General features: G+C 41.8%; 1 protein-coding gene across 1 annotated transcript; it reads left to right on the forward strand.

Annotated features, from left to right (window-relative positions):
- Positions 1 to 1686: 1686 nt before the first annotated feature.
- Positions 1687 to 22244, forward strand: LOC128946108 (peptidylprolyl isomerase domain and WD repeat-containing protein 1-like). Its single transcript, XM_054290013.1, is given in 10 exon segments — positions 1687 to 1784; positions 3629 to 4076; positions 4674 to 4855; positions 5332 to 5521; positions 6518 to 6699; positions 8869 to 8950; positions 9527 to 9606; position 9774; positions 20416 to 20517; positions 21878 to 22244. Coding segments are annotated over 10 exon segments (1464 nt in total). The 5' UTR covers positions 1687 to 1731; the 3' UTR covers positions 22022 to 22244.
- Positions 22245 to 25027: the final 2783 nt, after the last annotated feature.

A 25027-nucleotide genomic window follows, 5' to 3' on the forward strand; every position in this document is an offset into this window, starting at 1 on the left:
TGCTTCAGGTTTTTTTTTTTTTTGTCTCCTCTCTATCTCTGCTCTGCAGTTTTCCCTTCAGCTTTGGCTTCACAGACTTTTCACTTCTCCTAGACACTTCACCTAATTCAAAACAGATTTTTACTCTTTCTCACTCCATCCCAAAGTGTTACCCAAGGGAATGTTTCTCATCTGTGGTGACAGAGTATGGGCAGGGATCCCCTCCCAACTCCAGGGAGGTCCCTGTACTATGGGAAAACTTTCTACCCTTACTCCAAACATCACCCTGTTACATAATTGGAAAAAAGAAAGTGAATCAAAACGACAAAAATGGTCCTACACTGAATTAGATGAAAATTGTGATCCGAGATTATACGATTGGAACAGACCAAAAAAGATTGCTGTCTCTCTGTTTTTACCCTGGTGTCATGGTTTAGACACTAGCACAATGCCAGTGCCCCCATGAAAATTCCCTCTCCCTGGCATCTGCTGTGAGGTGGTACCCGGAAATTAGCAAAGCAGGCTCCTGCTTAAGGAAAAAAGGAAAAAAAACTTTATTAACTAAACTACAAAAACTAAACCACAAAGGAAAAGGAAAAGAAAACACAAGGAAAATGAAAACTGCACAGAACCACTTCCCCCTCCTCCTCCAATACATTTACATTTCCCAAAATTATCCACACTCGCTCTGGCACCACCCTTTAGAAAAAATCAAATCTTCAGCTCATGAAGAGTAGACGGAGTCCTTCCTTGTGCCACGGACTTCTTGTCACAATCAGAAACCGCCCGGAGTCTTGCTATCTCGTGACATCTCCTTTCCATGCCAAGGTGCTCTCACCACCAGGCATGGGATGGGGCAGGGGCCTGCCTTCAGGGCCTTTTAAGGATGCCTCGTCTCGTTCCAAGCAGAGCACAGTCTCATCTCTGGGACCTTTGTCCCCCCCCATTTCTTCTATACCCCCTGGGGCCGAGGGGTCTCAAAACCAAACTCTCTTGACTCCGAGCCTCCGCTTCCCCCTGCAATGCAGCCTCTGTATCACCAGGAAACAGTCCATGGATATACAACAAAAAAAGAGTCCAGCAAAGATTGCCACTCCATCTTCCTCCATTCCTTCAACATCTCTCTTTCTCTTTGCCAGACCCCTTTACTGGCCTATTTCTTCCTTCATCTTCCACTCTTATCCCTTTTCTAGGAAAGGTAATGTTCTGTGAAGCTTTCACTATCCACAAGGGTTAAAAGCTCTCCCAGGCGGCCGGACTGCCCACTGCCCCCCGCCCTTCTCCTCCAGCCGTGCTGCCAGCACATGATATCAAGTTTCAAGGTAACAGTACAAGCACGGGCTGCATTCTCTCTGTCTCCAAAGGGGGGGGGGGGGTGGGGGGATAAACAGGTCGCTCAATGCTCAGCCACCCTTCCACCGAATCCGGGCCTACCGTAGATGGACCACGTGGCTTTCCCCTCCCCCAGCCCAGCCAGCAACTGGGCCGGGGGAGAGACCACATTCCTTCCCGCCGGAAATCCCAAGAGCCCTCTGAAGGACAAGAGCCCTGCTTTTAACTCCTTGGGTTTGTAGTCTCAAGAGGCGGATCCAAATGCCCCACTGGTCAAACCAGGTGCTCATCTTAAAATCCGACCACCCATTGGTAACCACAGCAAAACAACATATCCCAGATGTCCCATTTCCGGTCAAACCACGACATGCTGTTAGTTCAGAGGGGGCATTGTTCTGTTCTGTTGGAGATGACAAAGCGATGAAGGTGTTTGATGTAGTCAACTTTGACATGATCAACATGCTGAAACTTGGGTAAGTTACTTATTTCTCAGAAGTGTTCGTTTGAGATTATCAGTGGGGGTTGTTTTGCGAAGAGATAAGTCAGTAATTTGGGGTTCTTGAGTTCTTCCCTTTCCCCCATGCCTCAGTCATATGAAGTTGAGTAAACCTGCATCTGAAATTAATCCAATGGCTAGAGACTGCCTGACTGAATAGAAAAAATTACAACTGTAGCACTGGAAGAAAGGAGTAGAAAAGGAGCTTCCTCAGTGTTACATATTATGCACAAAGATGTGGGGTTTCTTCAAATATTTAGCTAGTAATAATTTCTTTCTGTTGTTTGGCACTGAGTTTAAAAATTACAGTCTGTTAGTAGTTCCATTAGGGAAGGGATTTGGCCTGCCTGTATTGTCTCATTTGTTGTCATAGGGATACAATTTCCTTTTTCTGCTAGAAGCAATATTGTTTTTTTCTTTAGTCATATAGTTACACAGTATGTACCTAAAGGATCTGGAAGAAACAGGAATGGATGTTACTGGAATTATAACAATACCGGAGAAAAACGAACCCCACACCATGATGTATTGGTTAGTTTTGAAACTGAATAGAAGTATAAAGTCAGGGAATGAAGCCTTTACAAAGAACATGTAATAAAAGCATATGCTATCTGCTTTGTTTGTTGCAGTTTTAATGTCATCATCCAGATAATGTACTTCACCTGTAGGAATTGATTGTCTCTGTCTATTCTGGAAAAATTCCAGTTAAGCTTAAGCTTTTCGGTTTTGCTGTCATTTTTGACGTAGCCCTGTACTGTTATTACAAAATTGGTAAAATTATAGAAAAAATAAAATTATATTCAAAAAAGCACGCCTGATCTTCAGAGCTTTCAAGTTCTATAACTAATCTGTAGACCATGGCTCTCTGCAAATCTTTAGCTCTCTGCTTTATGCTTCCATCTGTCATCTGGAAAACGTTGCCTATTTCTGCAGAGACTTCATATTTATTTGATCCTGTTCTTCCTAATGAATTTCAGACAAAGTATTTGTTTCTCTTTACAGACAGAAATTGAAAATCCAAATTACTGGTGTCTTGTCATAATGTCAGAATATCATCAGTCCATCAGCATCCATTAGTTCAATTTGTAAAAGGATACGAAACGTGTTTCCTCTGGAGATTGTATAATTTTTTTGATGTTTGCAATTTAGTTTGAGTTCTAGTTTTCAGAAACTTTGCTTACAGACTTTAAAACAGATGTAACTTATATTATTGACTGTATCTCTGACTTATTTTATTTGCAGATTTTTGCAAGTAGCAAATGAATTCCTTCTTAAATGCACTCACAACCTTTATTGAATATAGGGGGATTGTCTTAATTTTGTTTGTATCACTTCTTGGAGATTTTGTGGGTTTGTGGTTTTTTTTCTGGCAAGATCTATTTGAACTTTTGCAAAAGTGTATGGCAGAGGTGCAGTTGTCTTCAATACTACTGAGTCATTACTCACTTTAAAGATGGAGGAGGAATGGTATTGACTTACATAAGTTGAGTACTGTATATTAATGCCACTTGGGCTTTTAATCTGAATTTCTGTCCAAATTAATCCTTTTTACCCACTTTCTACTTGGACTATCACAGCCTCTTTACAAAACAATATGGAAGGAACAGAAATTGGTAGTCTTCTGCTGAATGGTATTTCTTGGTAAAACTTGCCTATAATGTGCTCAATATTAGCAAGATATGTATTAGCAGAACTAGTAAATAAAGTTTAAAATTTGCTTCTGATGTTTGATTTCAAGTTTACAGAATAATTTGACTCTTACCTGATTAAAACAATTCCTACTTTATTTTTAATTTTTTTCCTTTCTACTCTTTGTTGCAGCTACCACCCTGGCCAGTGTGAATGGGTATATTGCCCTGGAGATGCTATATCTTCTGTTGCAACATCTGAGAAAAGTACAGGGAAAATATTCATATATGATGGACGAGGAAATAACCAGCCACTTCACGTTTTCGATAAACTCCATATGTCCCCTCTTACTCAGATATGCCTGAACCCTGTCTACAAAGCAGTTGTGTCTTCGGACAAGTCCGGAATGATCGAGTACTGGACCGGTACTCCTCATGAATATAAATTTCCCAAGAATGTGAACTGGGAGTATAAAACGGATACCGATCTATATGAATTTGCTAAATGCAAGGCTTACCCATCCAGTATAAGTTTTTCACCTGATGGCAAGAAAATGGCCACTCTTGGGTCTGACAGAAAAGTTAGAATTTTTCGTTTTCTGACGGGAAAGCTCATGAGAGTCTTTGATGAATCTATGAGTGTGAGTTTTGTCTTGTTTCTCCTTCTTGAAATGTTTTCTCTACTTACTTGCATTTGTTTGCCAGCACATTCACCTAAGCTATAATTTATTTCTAAAGGCAAGCTTCCTTCCCGTATTTTTCTTGCAAAAAAGGCCTTCTCTCACCAAGAGGTGTTCTCTTGCTTGTCCCTTAGATTGCTTTGCTCCAAAATGAATTCTTACTGGTTATGTTATGTTACGTTACCTACATAGTGAAACAGAGTTGTTGTTTTTTATTTCTGTTTTCATGCTGCTAGATTTCACCTAACTAGAAAGCAATTGTGGAAGATGGTGGACAAAGCCCATTGCAAGTGACACCATGATAATGAATTAAATTTGTCATCTTCTAAGGAATTTGATAGACAACTGCACATTTTCACGTGCTTAAACCTAGTCCTACAAACATGCCTGTTGTATCATTAAAATAGAGTATTCCTTGTATTTATCTAAATCCTTCAGTTAAATTTGAATGGAGTAATCTCACTTGAATTCAGTATTTTCTAATCGTGTGAATCAGTGTTTTACTGGAAAAAAAGTTTAAAATATGTTATTATAGTAGTGCTGGGGTTTTTTTTGTAGATGTTTACTGAACTTCAGCAGATGAGACAACAACTGCCTGACATGGAGTTTGGGCAGCATATGGCAGTTAAGCGTGAGCTGGAGAAAGTGGATGCAGTAAGATTAATTAATATAATTTTTGATGAAACTGGACACTTTGTTCTCTATGGAACTATGTTGGGCATTAAGGTAGAGACTAACAGGTGAGTTCCAGTGACACACAGAGAGATAAACTTCTGTTTTAAAATCTTCATTCAGTCAAATGTAGTGTATTTAAAACTTGATATTACTGTGGAGGTGTCTAATCTCTTTGTATTTGAGAGCTTTACATTACACTGTAAGGCTCCCATTCTTTGTAAGGAGTCATTGGAAATTACAGCTTAGACAGATAGCAAGCACATGTATTAAAAATGTGTAATTAATTAATCTCTGTCTAACTGGATGGGATAATGTAAATGTAAAGTAAAGGTGGGTCATTTAGTTAGGATTTTTATTGCATAAGGAGGCTGACTGGTAAATTAAGGTACCAAATTTAAATAGAGAAACATCATAAAAATTATTAGTAAATAATTATTTTGAGAGGATTTTGAAATTTTGCTCTGAATCTAACATTCAGAAAGAAGATATTTTCTGACTGTGAGCAGCTGAACATTACACCTCTTTACATCTTGTATTTCAGGTGTATTCGTATCTTGGGAAAACAAGAGAACATCAGAATGATGCAACTGGCTTTGTTCCAATGAGTAGCAAAGAAACATCGTGCAGCGATCACTATAGAGATGAAGGCATCTGAAAATCCTGTTCTCCAGAATATTCAGACAGATCTAATAGTAATCTGCACAGCTTTTAAAAAAAACAGGTTTTACATGGTGTGTGGGGTTTCTATTTAAATAGCTCCATTCTTGTATTGATTACTCTACATTATTTTTTGTTTTTCTCTTTGCACCTTTCTAGTGCATTTTGTAGTTGTAAATGCATCTTTTACAAAGGAATCTCTTTATGTTGCAAGTATATTTAGAATTTTTATCTTGAACTATCTGTACGTTAAATAGAAACAGCTGTGATTTTTTCATAAATTTTTATTCCCCCAAGAAGATGATCTCCTTTTGTTCTTGTTGAAAAAGAAGCTAAGTAAGACCACTTAAAAAACTAACCAGATTTTATAAAGAAACAATAAGCAACTGTATGCATAAAAAAATATAATAGAAAAAAATTTCAGATGAGAATCAAGACTTGGTAACACTAAGGACATATAAGCAACCAAGAAAGGAGTCATCTTCCTGTTCACAGTTGGGTTTTTAGGTGAGATGGAACCAAACAAACAATGTCAGAGTGGTTAGTAGCTCATTTGAGAGGTCATAGCCATAGAGATTAGAGTTTGGACTGTCTGTTATGCCTTAAATTTGCTAGGTCTCTGTAGTTTTACATTAATGCAGTATTGGAATAGGAGGATTTATTTTAACTTTGTAGCACAACTGCAAAGCACAGCTAATCCTTTTGGCATAAAGCCTGCCAATTTCGTTTTAGTATAGCAAAACAGCCTGGTATTCTCCACCTCATTTTAAAGAAAAGATGCTGAACTAGTGCAGACTCTTGTTGTAAAGGGAAAAGTTTAAAGATAACAGATTATTAAAAGTTATTTGGATTTGCATGTAGTTTTACTGGAATTTGTGACTGTGGAAATGCTGGTAACATAACACAGCAGTCCAAGGATAGACTGTCTATGAATTGTCTTTGTACATTTCAAATTGAATTGGGTGTTCAGCAGGTTGAATAATGACACTGATGTGTTGGGTGCAGGGCACTGTGTATTTTAAGAGGAAAAAAGAAAAAAGCAGTTAACCTTCTTTTCTTTTGTGCTTCAGTTTACTAAACGTGAACCAGAAGACACAAAGAGTGCAGATTCTGACAGAGATGTATTTAATGAGAAACCTTCTAAAGAAGAGGTCATGGCAGCCACTCAGGCAGAAGGTCCCAAAAGAGCGTCAGACAGTGCCATCATCCACACAAGCATGGGAGATATTCACATCAAGCTTTTTCCTGTTGAGTATGTCGTTGCCGTTTTTTCTGGGTTTTTTGGTTTTGTTGCTTTCTTCTGTCCCTTGTGGTTGCAGTGTCCAAGACTTATCTCATGCTAGAAATAATTATTTTCTTTCCCTTTTTCTACTATTTTTGTTTCCTGACAGTTTCTTAATATGCTAAGGGAGGAATGTGACTCTTAACAAACAAAAATAAAGTAGGGTAAAAATAGTCTGGGGCACAGAAGTTTTTGGAATTGTATTTGAGTTTATTTAGTTATTGATTCAGGGAGGGTTTTCCTTTCTTAACTTTTGTTCTTGAACAGATAATGATACTCTTCTGTGTAAGCTCTGTATTGTAAGGCAGTGCTGTTTGCATAGATCTTGAAAAAGAAAGATGATGTTGGCTGCAGCAGCAGATTTGGCAGCAGGTCTGTGCGAGCCAGAAGAATAGTAGTTGCAACTTCTGAATGTGGCCAGTGTACTACACTTTGCTAGTGCAGCTCCTTTAAAAGCTATATAATATGTATACCAGCATATAATACTAGTGTTGTGTATATCCAAAACCAGGCAAAGAATTGAAAAGCTTTTTGCATGACAATTGCTAAAATCAGTATGTCCTTCTCTCTCCTTCTTGATGCAAAAATTGCAAGTATTCTGTTATTTAACAGGAAATTTATATAATATATTGCTATACATAGAAACCTTAATTATGTTGATGTACTCCATGCTTCTCCAAAAATAAATTCATCTTTGATCTTAAGCACAGGAGGTCAACCTCAATTCTACCCTCTAGGGCTACTAGACTTTTACTGCAGTCTTTACCAGTATTTCCTTGCATCTGGCTCTAGTTTCTGGAATTCATAATTATAGCATATAGGTTGTAGTAATTGTAGAGCTTTTGCCAGCAAGTGACAGGTCAAGCTACATTAATTCTTTTTTTAAATTGTCATGTTAATGTGTCATGCATGCACAGTATTGCAAGGTGCTTCACTGCAATGTTCTGTATGCAGTTTTAAGTAGAGCATTACTAGGGTTGGTTTGTCCATTGTTAGGTTTGTCCTTTCTTACTGTAGTATTTTCTCCCAGCTGAGCTTTAAATTAAAATCTCTTTAGTGTGATTAAAACTTTAAAGAAGAGCATATAGGATATGGCTCTGTACATCTTTGAATTCTTCGGTCATTTCATTGTGAAATAAAGTTGTGAATGACTCTGTACTGCTCAGCAAGAACTGAGACTATAATCTAGTCTGTTCCATTAGTTATGACATTGGTGCTCTTTTTCACAAGATAGCTTGGAGTGTCACTAAAACCCAAGCTAATTCTCCTTTTCACAGTTAGACTAGAGTAACTCTACAGCTGTGGACTCAACTTGGCCATTTTCTCCGTATTGGGAGTGCAGATAGAAAACTCGGGAACCTATAGTCAGTGGTGCCTTGAACTAGGCCTTCAGGAGACAGATTTGGTTTCTGGCTCTCATGGTTTAACCCCAGCCAGCAACTAAGCCCCCCAGAACCACTTGCTCATATCTCCCTTGGTGGAATGGGAGAGCACTGGAAGAGTAAGAGTGAAAACACTTGTGAGTTGAGGTACAGAGAGTTTAATCAGGAAAGCAAAAGGCATGCACCCAAGCAAAGCAAAATAGGAAACCTGGACAGGCAGATGTTCTACTATCTCCAAGAAAACAGGTCTCCCTCACATGGAGTGGGTACTTGAGAAGGCAAATCACCATTACCCTGCATGTCCCCTGCTTTTTCCCTCAGCTTTTATGTGCTGAACATAATGCCATATGTGCAATGGAGCATCCCTGTGGTCAGCTGGGTTCAGCTGTCTCAGCTAGGTCCCCTCTCAACTCCTACAGCCCCAGCCTCCTCACTGGCAGAGTGGGATTAGGAGCAGAAAAGGCCTCAACAGTGCATAAGCCCTGCTCAGTAACAGCTAAAACATCCCTGTGCTATCAACACGGCTGCTGCCTTTCTGTGTAATCACACAGCTTTGTAATTCTCAAGCTTTTTGCTTTCAGCTCTTTTTAAGCTTAGGTTTGACGAGTTGGAGATTTGTTTTTTCCTTAGTTGGCTAAATCCCTTCCTACAGAGTCCTGAAACATTGCACAGCACAAGGGGGTCTTAGTCCCAGCTGAAATCTTTATGGCCCTGTCACCAGACAAATATTATTGTGTTTTCTGTTGCATGATTTTAGGTGCCCCAAAACAGTGGAAAACTTCTGTGTGCACGGCAGGAATGGTTACTACAATGGACACATAATTCACCGTATCATCAAGGTAACTTGTAACATGTTAATTTTTTGTTAATTTACATAATGTACTCTGCTGGTCAGTCCTCTGTTAACAATTCCATTTTCCTTTTGCACACAGGATTGTTGGAGTACATTTAGAGTTCCTTATAATTCTGAACAGCTCTGATGTTCTAAACAGCTTTAGCACTTACTAAAGTTGTAGTAGCTGTTCTGCAACTGATAAGGTAGCAGAAAACTGAAAATTGAAAGATGAGTCCTGCTATCCTGCTTGAACTAAAACTTTGCTTCATGTCAGAAGACCTTTCTTGTAAGGCTTTTTGTTTCTGTCGCACCAGAATCAAGTGACAGAGCCTAAGAATTTGCAAAAGGTAGAGAAAGACAGGTTTCTGTCCTTCATTGGCAGGTATAGTGAGTAACCTTGCTTTTTCTCAAGTACTTGTTAGACACTTAAAAAGCCTTAAATGCTTTCTCCCTTACACACAACATTTTAACACATTTTGTGGATATGTTTAAAGTAAGTTTGAAAAAATGTCACCTAGCATATAACACATATGGTTAAGTATTCTATGCAGTAATGTGATAACTTATAATTTTTGTGCAGGGTTTCATGATTCAGACTGGTGACCCAACTGGTACAGGAATGGGAGGTGAAAGTATTTGGGGAGGAGAATTTGAAGATGAGTTTTGTGAAGGTCCGCCCGAAATGAACGGGTGACGAATGATTTTTGGGTGCAAAAATAACCAACAAAGGCACAGGGGTTTTGCAGTAACAAATCAACAAGGTGCAATTTTATTGATTATAACCACAACTAAGTATGCGTTTGGTTAGGGGATCCGGGGAAGAGAAGGGTAAGACAAGGAAAAAAGGGAGGAAAGAAGGTCAGGGAATGGGGTATAGCTACCAAAACGTGAGGTCTTCGGGGTCCCGCAGCCGAAACTCGCTGGTACACGTCTTGGGGAGTACTCAAAGGGCAGTCGAACCGAACCCCAATATATATACTGTTCTTGGTTGGGGGAAGGGTGGCTGAAATTAGGTTTCCATGGAGGGGAGAGAACAGGAGGAGGGGGTGAGACAGTTCCATTGTTTTCATGGCTGAATGCTCACAGGTACGTTAGGTTTTTCCCCCTCCCTGAGTTGGGAGGGAGTACAGTCCCAGTCTCTGGAAGGAGGTTGCCATGGGGGTGCCATGGGGGTGCCAATAGGGTGCCAGAGGGGTTCTTGGTTCCTTGATGAGGGGATTCGCATCTCTGTTGGTCCGTCACGGTGGTTGAAGACAGGCAAGAGGGGTCTTCTCATGGAGCGGGGGGGGAGCCACCCCAGAGCTCAGTCCAGCCAGGTCAGGAGTTTGGAAGAAAGTCCAGTTCAATTGTCCAGAAAAGGGCAGCATGCCCCCTTCGAGTACAGCATGGCATGTTCTGCAAACATCACTTGTGAACACACTAGATAAGCAGGAGACTTTCTTTCCCAACTGGCTCAGCAGTTTTAACCCTTCGGTAGTCTTTTCTCATGACAATTGTGAGGCAAAAAATGAAGGATTTTCGGATGGACTTCTACATGACCCCGTGACTCACGATTGTCTTGAGGAATCTTCATCAGCAGAGCTCTAGAGTGTCTTCGAAACTCGTTGCACGTCGGTAGCATAACCCTGGAAAAGTAGGGATGACAGGAGAGAGGGGATAAGAGGGGAAGAGAAGGAAAAGAAAGAGGGGAAAAAGGGGAACCAATAAACATAAACATAATTAATATTGATCATCATAACAATTTCACACGTGGTTATTTGTTATAACAATTTCAAAAACTATGATTAATTTTAACAATTAAAAAAAATATTAATCAATTAAAGCAATATCATTTGTTTAACAATTTCAAAATGATTAAGACAAATCACAAATAATCAAAAACAACAAACAAATCATAATATAATCGTTGTCTTTTTAAAATTATTTTCTAAAAATTAAAGTAACTTTCTGTAAATCATACTTGATATTTAAGAAGTTGTTCTAAAGCACATATGCTTGATTCATAACTGTTTCGTATCAAGTGTTTTGGGGATATCCATTGTATAGAGTACATCAGCTAAGCGGTGTGCATTGACTACAGTTGACAGTCTCTTAAGCTTTTTCATCATTCTCCAATTCAAAATGAATAGGGCTGCTGACAAGATAAAGCCAAGCGTAACTAGGATCAAAAGAACAACAATTGGATGGCACACACTGTTCAGAACACCTGTGGCAGTAGGTGACCACCCAAAGAGAGTATCCCACCACCTATGCTCAGCATCCTGCTTTACCCTCTCCATAACCCGGTGTATTTGTCTCACGTTGTGATGAACAGTCACCAGAGTCTTCTGTCCGCTCTCCTTGATTTTCTCGAGGATGTCAACCAGGTCTTGATGGAGCAGCAGTTGTCTCACGAGGGTGAGGTTCATTCTGATAGGAGTGGGCATCAGCTTCTGGATCAGTGTGTAGTTGGATTGCAGTAGGTGGTGAGAAGTAACTGGAGCTTCATAAGAGAAATCACATCCTACTATCTTAGTAAAGTTACAAGCACAAAAGTTTGAATGATTTTTTGTATCTACCACAACATCTTCTACAAAGACAGAATCACATGTCGTTCTAAAGCATCCACAGCCATTGCCTATGTATATAAGAACTGTCTGGGTATCCTCATGCGGACGAATCTTGAAATGACAGATGTTGTGCTCTGTGTCCAAACAGATATCCTGAGCTACAATTGCATTGCTTTCACAGATAAACCCTTGCTGTTCTCGGACAATACAAGTTTCCGGGTTAACAGTTTGCCATTTGTCATCAACCTGACGGGCCCATCCCCTATGTTCAGTAGGACAGAGAACAGCTCCGTCATGGTTTAATCCTAATGCAATAACAGGGAAAACCAAATGTACAGAGGCATTGCGTATGGTTAAAACAAAAGCAGTGGCTGTGTTTGAAATGGGATCATAGGTAAAGTTCACCAGGTTCCACCAGGATTGGAATTCTCTTTCAAATTCAGTGGCACTGTCCCAGATTATTTTCCGAATTTCTGTGGGGAAGGTGCCTTCCTCGCCCTCTCTTATAATTGCAGCAGAGACTGATTGCATCCACAATTGTGCCTGGATACAGCTGAGGGCTAAGGAAACATTGTTCTGTGTAGCACTAAGTGCATCAATTACCAATTTGTGATCATCCACATTCACTCTTTCCCAATTTGGCAAAATGTTTGACAGCAGCCACTGGTGCGTCCCTAAGGCTGACAGAGATGACCTCAGTGGTTGCTGCAATCCGGTCAGGTCCCTAGTTGTAGCAGCCAATTTGTTCATTAGTACTTCAGAATCAATGCTATTCAGAATTCCCAATCCTGTACCCACAACACCGGTCACATCCCTTGGTGTTCTCTTAAAGGAGCTTTGTTTCCGAAGCCAAGTGGTCCAGCCTTCAAAAGAGGTTTGCAGGAATGGAGAACAGGCTGGTTGAATATCTGAAACATTGTTCTGCATTAGCAATTTTACCTGTTTGAGAGACCATGCCGGATTGAACAATATTTGTTGTTGGCCAGTTTTCCTGATCACATAAGGTCCAATCTCGAAAATTATCGGGATGAGTGTGACCGGTGGTATGGGTGAAGTGGTAACAGTGGCGACAGTGGGAACAGTGGTTTCAACATTAATTACAAATTTAAAAGAAAGGCCTTGAGTATCCTTGGCCCAGAGACAAATTACCTCTGTAGTGCCGGTTAATGTGAAACTGTATCAACAATCCCGTACGCTAGGGTGCGTGCAGATTTGCTGCTGTTCGTTTTCCTGATCTGTGGAAACACTGATTGACCTTGCTTTGCTGTAAGTAGACCCATTAACCATTCGACACCCAACACTAATTTTTTCACCCACTATTCCTTGAACCTGCCAGGTTTTGCGTCTTTCCCATTCTTGTCTGGTGTACAACATATCCTCATGTGTAACTACTGTTAGCAAGTTCAGACCCGTGACATCTCCCATAGATCCGGTGGATTGCAAAAAGGCATGAGACCAGGGCCACTCAAAGGAGTTCCCTGCCGCCCCTGCCGATCGGGATGTGACGTTGGAAAAAAGGTTCACACTTAGGGTCTGAGAGAGTGTAATTACAGCACTCAGTGTGGGTTTTGATACAGTATTTGTCTTGAATGTGTAAACCAAGCCTCTTAGTCCTAATGGACTAGCTGTGTCAATCTCCCAACGACATGTCACATAAGTGGGTTTGATCAAAGAGAAACTGTACCAGCAATCAAGTGATTCATCATTACAATCTTTTGTAATTGCAACATTGGTGGTTTTGGTACTAGAAACATAACTACCAACATGCTCCTGGTGGCAACACAGGGTAAGGGGACTTTCTATTTTGGAACACCCCCATTTCTTTGTGGGACACAATTTTGCTGAGGGGATGTTCAGATGATTCTTTCCACCGGCTTCCATAAAATTTCCAGCAATTATGATGGAGGTGGCTTTTTCATGGAGGGTTCCTTCCACTTTTCTGCATGTTACCACAATTGACTCACCAACTGTTCCCGTCAGGGTTCTCATCAACTCATTCTGATCCCACCTCCACTCATTCGGGTGGTACACCTTGGAGTCATGCTGCACTAGGGTTGCCAGGCTCGGGTGACGGCCCTTAGGATAGGTTCCAAGGGCACTGGTGTGCTGAACAATGGCTTCAGGCCACAGCTGCTCACCAGGGGGTTGTCCATGAAATTGCGGTAAAATGCAGAAAAGTATTAGCAAGGTTATAATGTTTTCAGATGATTCTCATGTCCCTCGGGGTTCACCTGTAAAAGCAAGAACAACAAAAAATCCTGCCACTGAGAGGCAGAAAGGAGTTTAAAATGAGGGGATTATCCAGCGTGTGTGTATGCGGTGCTCTTTTCCAAGAGCGTCAGAGGCTACCCATGCATATTTATTCAGAGGGGTTTTCAGCACAAGTGGTACCTCGCCCACCATGGGGAGGTCCACTAAGACAGGTTGTCCAGGGTAATGTGATGGATTGTTTGCATCGTCGGGACCTTCTAGTGAAGGGATGATGCTTGGAGGTGTGGGGTAAAAAGCGGTGACTTTGGGGCAGCCATTCACTCCCCACCTGCTATTTACCCCTTTAACAGCCTCCCACAGTCGACAGTCCCAGCTTGCTTTCTGGGGCTTAAGGAACCGCTTCAAAAGGCCATTTGTCCTTTCCACGATCCCGTTAGCCTGAGGGTAGTAAGGAGTATGAAAGGTCCACTTTATGCCTTCGGCCTTGGCCCAATCCTGGACCACCTTGGCAGTAAAGTGAGTCCCGTTGTCAGACTGAATTTCTTGCGGCTTAGGAAAAGTTCCAAACCACCCCTGCAAAGCTTTAACTGTATTTTCACCTGTGGCCCTTTTAAAAGCATCAGCTTGTACCAACCCAGATACAATTTCCACTCCTACTAACACAAAATGTTTACCTCCTGATTTCTTAAAAGGGCCAATATAATCTACCTGCCACGCATCCCACAAGCCTTTACCTTTCCTCAAATGCAGAGGGTCATCCTCTAAAGGATGCCTTTCCAGTCGCTTGCGGCACTGTTCGCAGGCCGATATGCATGTTTTACACATTTCCCTGGTGACTGGCCAGCCGCGGGCGTGTGCTTCCTGGTACAGATCTTTGGCACCTGTGTGCTGCCTTTTTACATGTAACCATTCTAACAGTTGATTCCAATCCTCTGAAATAGTTTCTTTTTTCAGGGGGCTAAGCCTTGCTAGTTCATCAACTTTGTTGTTCCATTCACCTGCTTGATTCCCATCTGTTTGATGAGAAGCTACCCAACCGACCAGAAAGTTTCCTTTACTGGCGATTTCTAGGATTTCTTTCCACTTATCTTTCTGCCACACTGGGATTCTGTTAACTTCCCAGCCATTCTTTTGCCAGAAAGGGAGCCACTCAGTGCAGCCTTTGTATACCACATATGAATCAGTATAGATGTAAACAGGAGAAGTGTTTTGTGCCTCACGCTGGAAAACACTCCAGAGGGCTATGAGTTCTCCTACCTGAGCGCTGTCCTCCCCTTCTGTAATAATCTTTTCACCAGATGAAATATGTAAGGCAGCCGCCTTATATTTCCAATTTTTTCCTTCCCGCTTTGAGGAAGCATCTGTAAACCAACAGTTTGCTGCTATTTCAGGTGAGAATGGTGGTGCTATTTTTATTACAGAAGCAGGTTTGTCTTGGCTACTATCCAGGCTCTCAGTGTCTTGTATTGCCAAGAATTTTGCAGCGCCTTCTGTGACAGAAAAGCTGTTGCAGTAATACTCTATTTGAGCATACCATTTCCTGACTGATGACTTTTGAGCTATGCCGTCAGGTGGAGGGGTCCCGTTTGTGACAGCTTTAATTACCTTGAAGGGACCTCTCAAGATGATAGCTTGCTGCCGTGTGATTTTCTCTACTTCAATGAGAGCTAAGCTAACAACAAACAATCCTTTTTCCCAGGTAGTGTATCTTTTTTCAGCATCTTTAAAACCACGGGAAAAGAAGCTGACAGGCCTTGTTGGACCCTCAGGACCTCGCTGCCAGATGTGTATTGATAGCCCTGAGGAGGCAAATCCCCATTCCACTTGGAAGGGGTCTTTAGGGTGAATGGGCCCCAATGCCTGATGTGCAGTGGCTTCAAAAAATCAGTAATTGTAATGCTTCCTCCTGAGAAGGAGTCCAATCCCCTTTGATTCCTTTTCTCAGTAAATTGTAAAGGGGCCTAGCAATGATTGAGAAATCTGGAATGTGTTTCCTCCAGAATACTAACAGTCCTAAGGCTTGCTGGAGGTCTTTTTTGTTTTCAGGCATTTTCATCTGCTCTAGAGAAGTTAAAGTGTCAGGCGGGATGCATGTGCTGCAAGATCGCCACCAAATTCCCAGGAATTTTACTTCCTGAGAAGGCTTTTGTATTTTCTCTGAGGGAATCTTTAAATCAAGGCTCTCCAGATGAGAGATTATATTCTGCTGGAGATCCCCCACCTCTTTAATTTCCTCTCCTCCTACCAAAATGTCATCAATGTATTGGTACACAACTACAGTGTCAGGTTTAGGTATTTTTTCTAATTCTTTTGCTAAAGCATGATGTGCTAGTGTTGGAGAGTGTTTGTATCCCTGAGGGAGTCTGGTGAATGTGTACTGTTGTCCCTCCCATGTGAATGCAAAGCGATCCATGTCCTCTGGCTGTATAGGTATCATGAAGAACATGTCTTTGACATCTATGGTTGCCATGATTGTGTGATCCTTTTCTTGTATTGATGTTATCAGTTCAGCTAAATTTGGCACTGCTGCAGTCAGAGGGTCAGTGTTGGCATTCAGCCTACGGTAATCGACCGTAAGCCTCCACTTCCCGTTAGGCTTTCGGACTAGCCACACGGGTGAATTGTATGGGGAGTGTGTGTTAATAATTATTCCTTGATCACGCAATTCCTGAATAACTGGTTTGATGCCTTCTCTAGCTCCAGAAGGCAAGGGATACTGTTTCACATTGATTGTTTTACTGTAAGGCAGTGCAGGTGCGGTCTGAAGCAGTCTAATGTTAAGTGGTGGAGTGCCAAAAGACCACAGGAAACCCTCAGTGTCTTCCCACTGCCTTCCTGAGAGGACATCCATCCCTAGCAGATTATTCGGTATGTCCCCAATTACCATTTTGACAACCAATTGATTTTCTTCTCCAGGGAGTGTTACTTTGACTAAAGCAACATTCATGGGTTCTATGGTTCCTAAATCATTAAGAACGTGGCATTGCCTTTTTGTTGGAAGAACTCCACACTTCTGGGCATCTCTATGTGTTAGTGCGGAGATCTGGGCTCCTGTATCAACAATTTAGGTTACCAGAACTTTTTTAGGACCCGTGATTGCTGTAATTAACATGTCTCCTGATTTATTTTTTGTGAGCATTCGTAAGTAAACCCAACCTCCACCCCTTCGCTCACCTGTAAGCGGTGGAGATATTAGTTTCCCGAAAGCTCTGTTGGTGAAGATTCAGTGTTTGTGTTTTGGGGCACGGGCGGGTGGGCAGTTATGTTGCTTAGATTCTGTGAAAGAAGTTGCGAAAGAGTTACTTCCGGCTTACTGCTGGTGCTTTTCAGGAGACACGCAGCCAGGATTTCACTGTCCAAGTTCTGTGAAAGAAGCTGAGAAAGAATTAATTTTGGCTCACTGGCTGTGTTCTGTGGGAGAGGCTGAGATGCAGCCTCACTGCCCAGGTTCCGAGGGAGAAACTGGGGAAGGGTTAACTTTGGCTCATTGCCTGTGTTCTGTGTGAAAGACTGTGATGTATTGTGTGTACTGAACTGTGTATTGGTAGGAGTATTTGTTAATTTCTGGTGAGGGAGGGGGATCGGGGCATTGGGCTGGGTATTTGTTCTTCTAAAATTCCAGTTAGTTATGATTTTCTGCAATTTTTCAAGTGGTAAACCATCCATTATGTCCCGGGGAACCCCTTTCTTTATTCCCAGCATCCACCAGCATTGTCTGTTGGAAATCTGTTTTCCTGGTTCTGTGTTTTCAGTGCTAGGGGTTCCCATAAACCGGACACCTTTTGTTTTTTCTGATTTTTCTTCCAGGGTTTTTACAGGCCCATACTGTCTACAATAGTTTATTAAATCAACTGCTACCTCACCCCATGTCCAAATCTTGCGATTGCTGCTAGATGTGTCAGATGGTGTTGTGGGGGCCTGTGTTGGTGTATAGGGTGAAGGTGCAGTGTCAGTGGACTCAGACTGATCAGTGGAGTTGTTAAGAAGTCTTTCTAATCTATCTATTGGGCTTAGAGCCATAACTGTTTTCTGAATAGTGATTGCTGTTGATTTCAATGTTTCTGGAAGCCCACGAATTAAAGGGGTCATAATTTCAGGCTTCACAGGCAATTGCATTGGGGATTCAAAACCAGGAATTAATTTTTTCTCATGAATCATTTGCAAACATGCAGCTTTTTGTACACTTTCTAGGATTTGGTCAGGGGTAGTGGCAATTGCTAAGGGATCACCCCTTTCCAGGGGGTTTATTCCCCCGGCCCAATAGGCTGCACGTTGTGTTAGAGACCAGGCATCACGCTTATCTCCTGTTGTTAGGAAAACACTGTGTCCCCAGTAACCACTGGCTTCTTGTTCAGTTAACTTAATCTGGTCTCCGCCAGTGAGGGACACACGGAACACATATTCTGTTTCTGATTCGTGGGGGAGGCGACCGAATTCCTTTTTCAATTTAGCTAATTCGGTAGCGCTGAATGGTGTTTGTTTGGTTGTTATGTGGGGATCCATGTCTTCATCATTAATGTAATTATATTCGGTTTTAATAAAAGGTCTCAAATGAGGACAACAATTTTCCCCACAATTTTTAGCTGTTTCAGATTCTTTGTAAGGATAGTTTTGTTTTGCTGTCTCGAGTTCTTTGTTAGGATAAATCTTTTTAATGCAAGGTGTTACTTTTTCTTCCTCCTCTGTAGAGGAGTTGATTTTGTGTATGGCTTTGGTGTGTTCTTCTCTAAGAGCAGCTCGCAGTATGTAAATTTCATTTCTGTCCTCATTTAACTGTTTGTGCAAAATTTCAACCAAATTTTGAAGGGAATCTATAATTACCATTTCCTCAGTTCTCCGTTTACAGCGGTTTTCTATGGCTGCAGTAAGACATGCTCCAAGAACTGAGCAAAGAATGTTTTTATTTTTACCCATTTTGAATTTTGATTCATGTTGCAGAGAACATATTCTATCAATGACATTTTCCAAATTAAACCAATTGTTCTCTGCCCAAGTTTCTCCGCCAGATGACGGTTTGGCATGGTATTTAGCAAGTAACGTGTAAAAGTCAGCTTTTGCTTTAGGATTGAGATTTTCACTCATTTTGTGTGAAGGGACTAGCACTATACCAGGGAGCTGATTTGCGAACTCAAGTTACACAATCATACAGACTTTTGTTCCACTCTGTCTCCCTAGATAGCTGAAGAAACCAAATCTGTCTGGAAGGCACTGTTTTAATTGCTTCAGATTGTCCCTTCCTTTCCAGACAGTCCAGACACACACACTTACACACACACACAAATGTTTTCTCTGTGAGGGGACCAGAAACCTAGAACAGGGAAAAAGCCACTCAGCCTTCGCTGGGCCGCCCCTCGCTCCCTGTGTAGGTGAAGGGACAATATCTGTCTAAAAGGCACTGCTTAATTACTTCAAGTCTGCCCCTTCCTTTTTAGACAGTTCAGGTACACAAAAAATACAGCAGTAAAAAACAGTAACAGGTTCAAATTCAGCTCAAAAACAACAGTAACAGTTTCAGATTCAACTCAAATATAACAACAACAACAACAAAAGTATCAATATCAATATCAATATCAGTAACAGCATCAATATCAGGATCAGGAGAAATATCAGTGTCAGTGTCCGTGCCGGTAAGATCAGTAACAGAAGTGACAGTAACAATTTCCCCTGCTTTTGCACCGAAAAATCTTTTGTGTCAATTCCGAAGCCTGTGTGCTCAATCGAGCATGAGATTTGGCTTTGGCGTGTGCAGTCTGCGAGAGGTTACAGACTACACAAAACCTGCAAAATCTCACTGGCTACTGGAATCCTGTCCGTGACGCCAATTATGTGAAGGTCCGCCCGAAATGAACGGGTGACGAATGATTTTTGGGTGCAAAAATAACCAACAAAGGCACAGGGGTTTTGCAGTAACAAATCAACAAGGTGCAATTTTATTGATTATAACCACAACTAAGTATGCGTTTGGTTAGGGGATCCGGGGAAGAGAAGGGTAAGACAAGGAAAAAAGGGAGGAAAGAAGGTCAGGGAATGGGGTATAGCTACCAAAACGTGAGGTCTTCGGGGTCCCGCCGCCGAAACTCGCTGGTACACGTCTTGGGGAGTACTCAAAGGGCAGTCGAACCGAACCCCAATATATATACTGTTCTTGGTTGGGGGAAGGGTGGCTGAAATTAGGTTTCCATGGAGGGAAGAGAACAGGAGGAGGAGGTGAGACAGTTCCATTGTTTTCATGGCCGAATGCTCACAGGTACGTTAGGTTTTTCCCCCTCCCTGAGTTGGGAGGGAGTACAGTCCCAGTCTCTGGAAGGAGGTTGCCAGGGGGGTGCCATGGGGGTGCCATGGGGGTGCCAATAGGGTGCCAGAGGGGTTCTTGGTTCCTTGATGAGGGGATTCGCATCTCTGTTGGTCCGTCACGGTGGTTGAAGACAGGCAAGAGGGGTCTTCTCATGGAGCGGGGGGGGAGCCACCCCAGAGCTCAGTCCAGCCAGGTCAGGAGTTTGGAAGAAAGTCCAGTTCAATTGTCCAGAAAAGGGCAGCATGCCCCCTTCGAGTACAGCATGGCGTGTTCTGCAAACATCACTTGTGAACACACTAGATAAGCAGGAGACTTTCTTTCCCAACTGGCTCAGCAGTTTTAACCCTTCGGTAGTCTTTTCTCATGACAATTGTGAGGCAAAAAATGAAGGATTTTCGGATGGACTTCTACAAGTTTCATTCAACTTTACGACATGACAGACCATATACACTCAGCAAGGCTAATGCAGGCCCAAATACCAATGGATCCCAGTTTTTTATAACAGTAGTCCCAACTGTAAGTAATACTAAAAGCTCAATTTCAGGCCTGAGAGGCTACCTAGATAGTAAAAAATCAACTTTTTTCTTATGAAAAAAGGAACACATTAGTGCTTACTTTACAAATAAATGATGCACGTGATGTGTAGTGTATAGGCTTCACTGAAACTGTCCCTTACAAGATAGAAATACTTTTCCATCACTTGTGATCAAGAGGCCTTTTGCCTTTAAATGGAGTGAGGGTGGTATAAAATTCCTAGGCATGTTTGCAATTATGTATTACTAGAGTATCTTATGTTAATAATAGTGGTTTAAACTTGATGGAAATCTAGGTGTCACCGACATCTTTCCATAAAAATCCTTTCTTTGGGATTTTTCCCTCTTCTGGGAAGCTGAGGCCCCAGAAAAAGAATGTAAACAATGGTTATCTGCTGCTGTGGAATGCAACAGGTGCACCTGTGATTGGCCCATGTTGCATGTGTACAATTAAGGGCCAATCAGAGACTGAGCTCTCTCTGGGACAGAATGAGAGAGAGCTTCTTTATTATTGATTCCTTTTCTATTCTTAGCGTAGCAAGCTTCTGAGAACTTTTCTCTCTATTCCTATTAGTGTAGTAATAATGTAATATATAGCATAAAATAATAAATCAAGCCTTCTGAACATGAGGTCAAGATTCTCGCCTCTCTCTTCACCCTGCAACCCTTGCAAGCTCAGTAACATCTAGGTATTGCTTAGATTGTTTGGGGTTTGGATATGGTGCCAGGATGTCTCTCTAATGGTGTCTGATTGTAGGTATACCAGGAAGCCAGTGTTCAGGTTTAAAAATTTCATTTGATCTGTGTATAGATTCAGAGCCAATAAAAACGACAATAAAAATTTTGATATGTGAATCTAAGATATAGAAACTTAAAAGTGACTCTTATAAAAACTGCATTCTTATAGCACTTCAAAGTAATATATTAAAAAAAAAAACTACCATAGTTCTGAGGTTTATTAAGTTGTATGAGGGCCTATATTCAAATTGGGCATACTGTCTCAGTATTGAATTGGGTAGTATTCTGTACTGACACTTGAAATTCCTCTGTGAAAATAACATGAAACAGAGAGACTGAAACATTTCTGTGAACTGAGAATGCACTTTAAAATGAACTAAACAGTGCTACTGCACTCGTAGAACATGACCTCTGTAGTACTTTAAGAAAGCAGTGTAAGCTGCATTCTAGTATTTCCTTGCATGCTAATGTTTACAGGGTTTTTGCTTCCATAGTCTGGTCACACAAAATGCATCCATGTACACTTTATTTTTGGTTTGGTACCTAACCTACATGCTGCTTTCTATTTTAATATGCTTTTCTTTTTCTCCTGTGCTTTCAAACAGCCGTGGCTCGACAACAAGCACAGTGTGTTTGGACGGGTGACTAAAGGAATGGAAGTTGTTCAGAGAATCTCAAATGTCAAAGTCAATCCCAAAACTGACAAACCCTATGAGGATATCAGCATCATTAATATAACAGTGAAGTAAGGCAGGCATTGAAGGTTCCAGCTTAAGCAGAAAAAACCTGAGCATGTGGGACCCAGAGAGGGACCTAGGAAGAACAAATATTTTTCATAGTTCCTAGATATGGCAAATACCAGGACAGAGCAATTACCAGTTCTACTATTTTTAATGTACCTCAAGTGCCCTAATTCTGCATTTCTGGTAAATTTGTATTTTGAAGTAAAAACATCTACATGTTTCTTACAAAGCCTACCGTCTTTCTTGCATCTCTTCTATGCAAAATTAAAGATAAAAACCCCCACCATGTCCCGGGCCAGTGCTTGTAACTTTTTCATGTTTATTTGCATCTTTCATATTTAATTAAACTGTATCATGGTACTGAAATCTTTGACAAAGGGAAAGGCCAAAATACTAAGTTGAGTAAACTTCTCAATCCTTTGTACGTGTATCAAAAATTTGATTAAGTTACTGTACTGTTGGCTATGAAAAGCAAACAATGTAACCTACCTCTATTCTTTAAAAATAGCTGTGTACACGTCTCTCCCCAAGAGCAATTATCAACTCTTAAAATGCCAATGTCTAAAGTCCTTTGCAATTTGTTCATTTTTTCCAGTGATTTTTTTTCTTTTAATGTTTGCTTTCTCTTTATTTTAGCCTAGTCAATCTTTTTTTTCTGGCTTAATTTTTAGCCAACATCCTACAAACATTACTGCTTCTACTGAAATACTTAGTTTATTTTAAACTGAACTAAACTTTGCATCAGCTGTTTTTGATGGAGTTATAGAACAAAATCAAAGCATCATTAGGGCTGAAAAAGCCTGGTAAGGTCAGTAAGTCAAACATTAACCCAGCAACATCACCAACTTTACCATTAAACCATGTCCCCAGGTATGATATCCACATGTTTTTTGAACACTTCCAGGAATGGTGACTCCACCACTTCAGTGGGTGCTCTATTCCAATACCTGACTCAGTTTCAGTGATGAAATTTTTCCTAATGTTCAATGGTAAGCTGAGGCCATTTCTTCTTGTCCTGTCATTAGTTAGCTGGGAAAAGAGGCCAACACCCACCTGGCTACATCTTCCTTTTAAGCAGTTGTAGAGATTGCTAAGGTCTCCCCTGAGCCTCCTTTGCTTCTCAGCTGCTCCTCACAGGACATGTCCTCCAGACCCTTCACCAGCACCTCGATGTCCCTTCCGAACTGGGAGGCCCAGAACCTGGCACAGGATTCGAGGTATGGCCTCACCAGTGCCCAGCACAGGGGGACAATCCCTGCCCTGGCCCTGCTGGCCACACCATTGCTGATCCAGGCCAGGATGCCATTGGCCTTCTTGGCCACCTGGGCACAGCCTGGCTCATGTTCAGCTGCTGTCACCAGCACCCCCAGGTCCTTTCCAGCCACTCTGCCCCAGCCTGTGGAGCTGCCTGGGGTTGTTGTGACCCAAGGGCAGGACCCAGCACTGGGCTTTGTTGAACCTCACACCACTGGCCTCAGCCATGATCCAGCCTGCCCAGATCCCTCTGCAGAGCCTTCCTGCCCTCCAGCAGATCAGCACACCCACCCAGCTTGGTATCATCCAGGACCAGATCAGCAATTACCTAGAGCTATTACACAGTGCTGGTTCCAGTACTGCACTCTGGCCACGAGCAGCCACGAGCAGCCGGTTTCTCCAGGGGAATGCGGTGGGACACAGTGTCAAGGGCTTTAGTAAAGTCCAAGCAGACAACATCCACAGGCTTCTTTCATCCACTAAGTGTGTCACACTGCCATAGAAAGGGGTCAGATTTGTCAAGCAAGACCTGCATTTCACAAATCTGTGCTGGCTGGGCCCCAAAACCCTGGCTGTTTTACACCTGATGGCACCCAGAATGAGCTGCTCCATGATCTCTGGCACCAAGGTTAGGCTGACCTGTAGTTCTCTAGATCCATCTTCTGAACCTTCTTGTAGATAGGTATTACATTAGCCAATTTGTAGTCACCTCCCCCATCAACCAGGACTGTTGGTAAATGATTTGAGGTGTCCTCTTGGTGCCTTAAAATTATGTAAAGCTCTTCCAACCAGTTTCCTCAGTAATCTTGGTGGATCCCATCTGGTCCCACAGACTTGCAGCTAAGTGGTCTAGCAACTACTAGCCATTGCTTTGTGAACTATGAGTACTTCATTTTGCTCCTCATCCCTGTCTTCCACTTCAGGGGACTTGATACTTTGAGGATAACTGGGCTTACTGTTAAAAACTGAAACAAAGAAAGCATTAAGCTTTTGCTTTACCCTTTTTTACTGTTTCCTTCTGCATACAGTAAAGGATGGAGATTCTAAGTGGCCATTTTGTTGCTGATGTATTTGCAAAAACATTTTTTGTTGTCTTTTTCACCAGTATTCAGGTCAAGTTCTAGCTGGGCTTTGGCCCTTCTGATTTTCTCCCTGCATAACCTCATAGCACCCTTGTAGTCCTGATGAGTTACCTGTCCTTTCTTCCAGAGGTTATAAAATTTCTCTCTGCCTGTTCCAACCGGAGCTCTCTGTTGAGCCAGGCTGACCTCCTTTCTCACCAACTCATCTTTCAGCACCTGGGTAGACCCTGCTCCTGCACCTCTTGCTAGGATTTCCTTCTGCTTTCCTGGACTCTTCCATTGCTCTTAAGGACTACCTCCAACAGGACTCTCAATTAGTTTCCTAAAGAGGCCCTAGTTTGCCCTCTGAAAGTCCAAGGTGGCAGAGCTGCTGACCCGTATCCTTACTTCTCCAAGAATGGAAACCTCCTTTTGTGATCACTTTGCCCAAGCCTCCAAATATCACTCACGCATTTTTCTCTGTTCACAAACAGTAGGCTCACACTGAAAGCTGAGACAACTTCTCAAGCTGCAGTGAATGTGGTTCAACAGGGTCCTGTTACTATGCTGCTTAGTTAAATGTACTCTATAAACAGCAACATTGATCATGGCAGTTTATGTTCACCTAACACCACTGCACTCATAAAAGACTTGGGAGTTTACAGTTATGGTAACTTCATTTATGAATCGAGATATG

Source organism: Melozone crissalis, unplaced genomic scaffold (genome assembly GCF_028551555.1).
Source record: "Melozone crissalis strain CALT ecotype California unplaced genomic scaffold, PUWL_Pcris_2 ptg000074l_1, whole genome shotgun sequence".
Classification (NCBI taxonomy): Eukaryota; Metazoa; Chordata; class Aves; order Passeriformes; family Passerellidae; genus Melozone; species Melozone crissalis.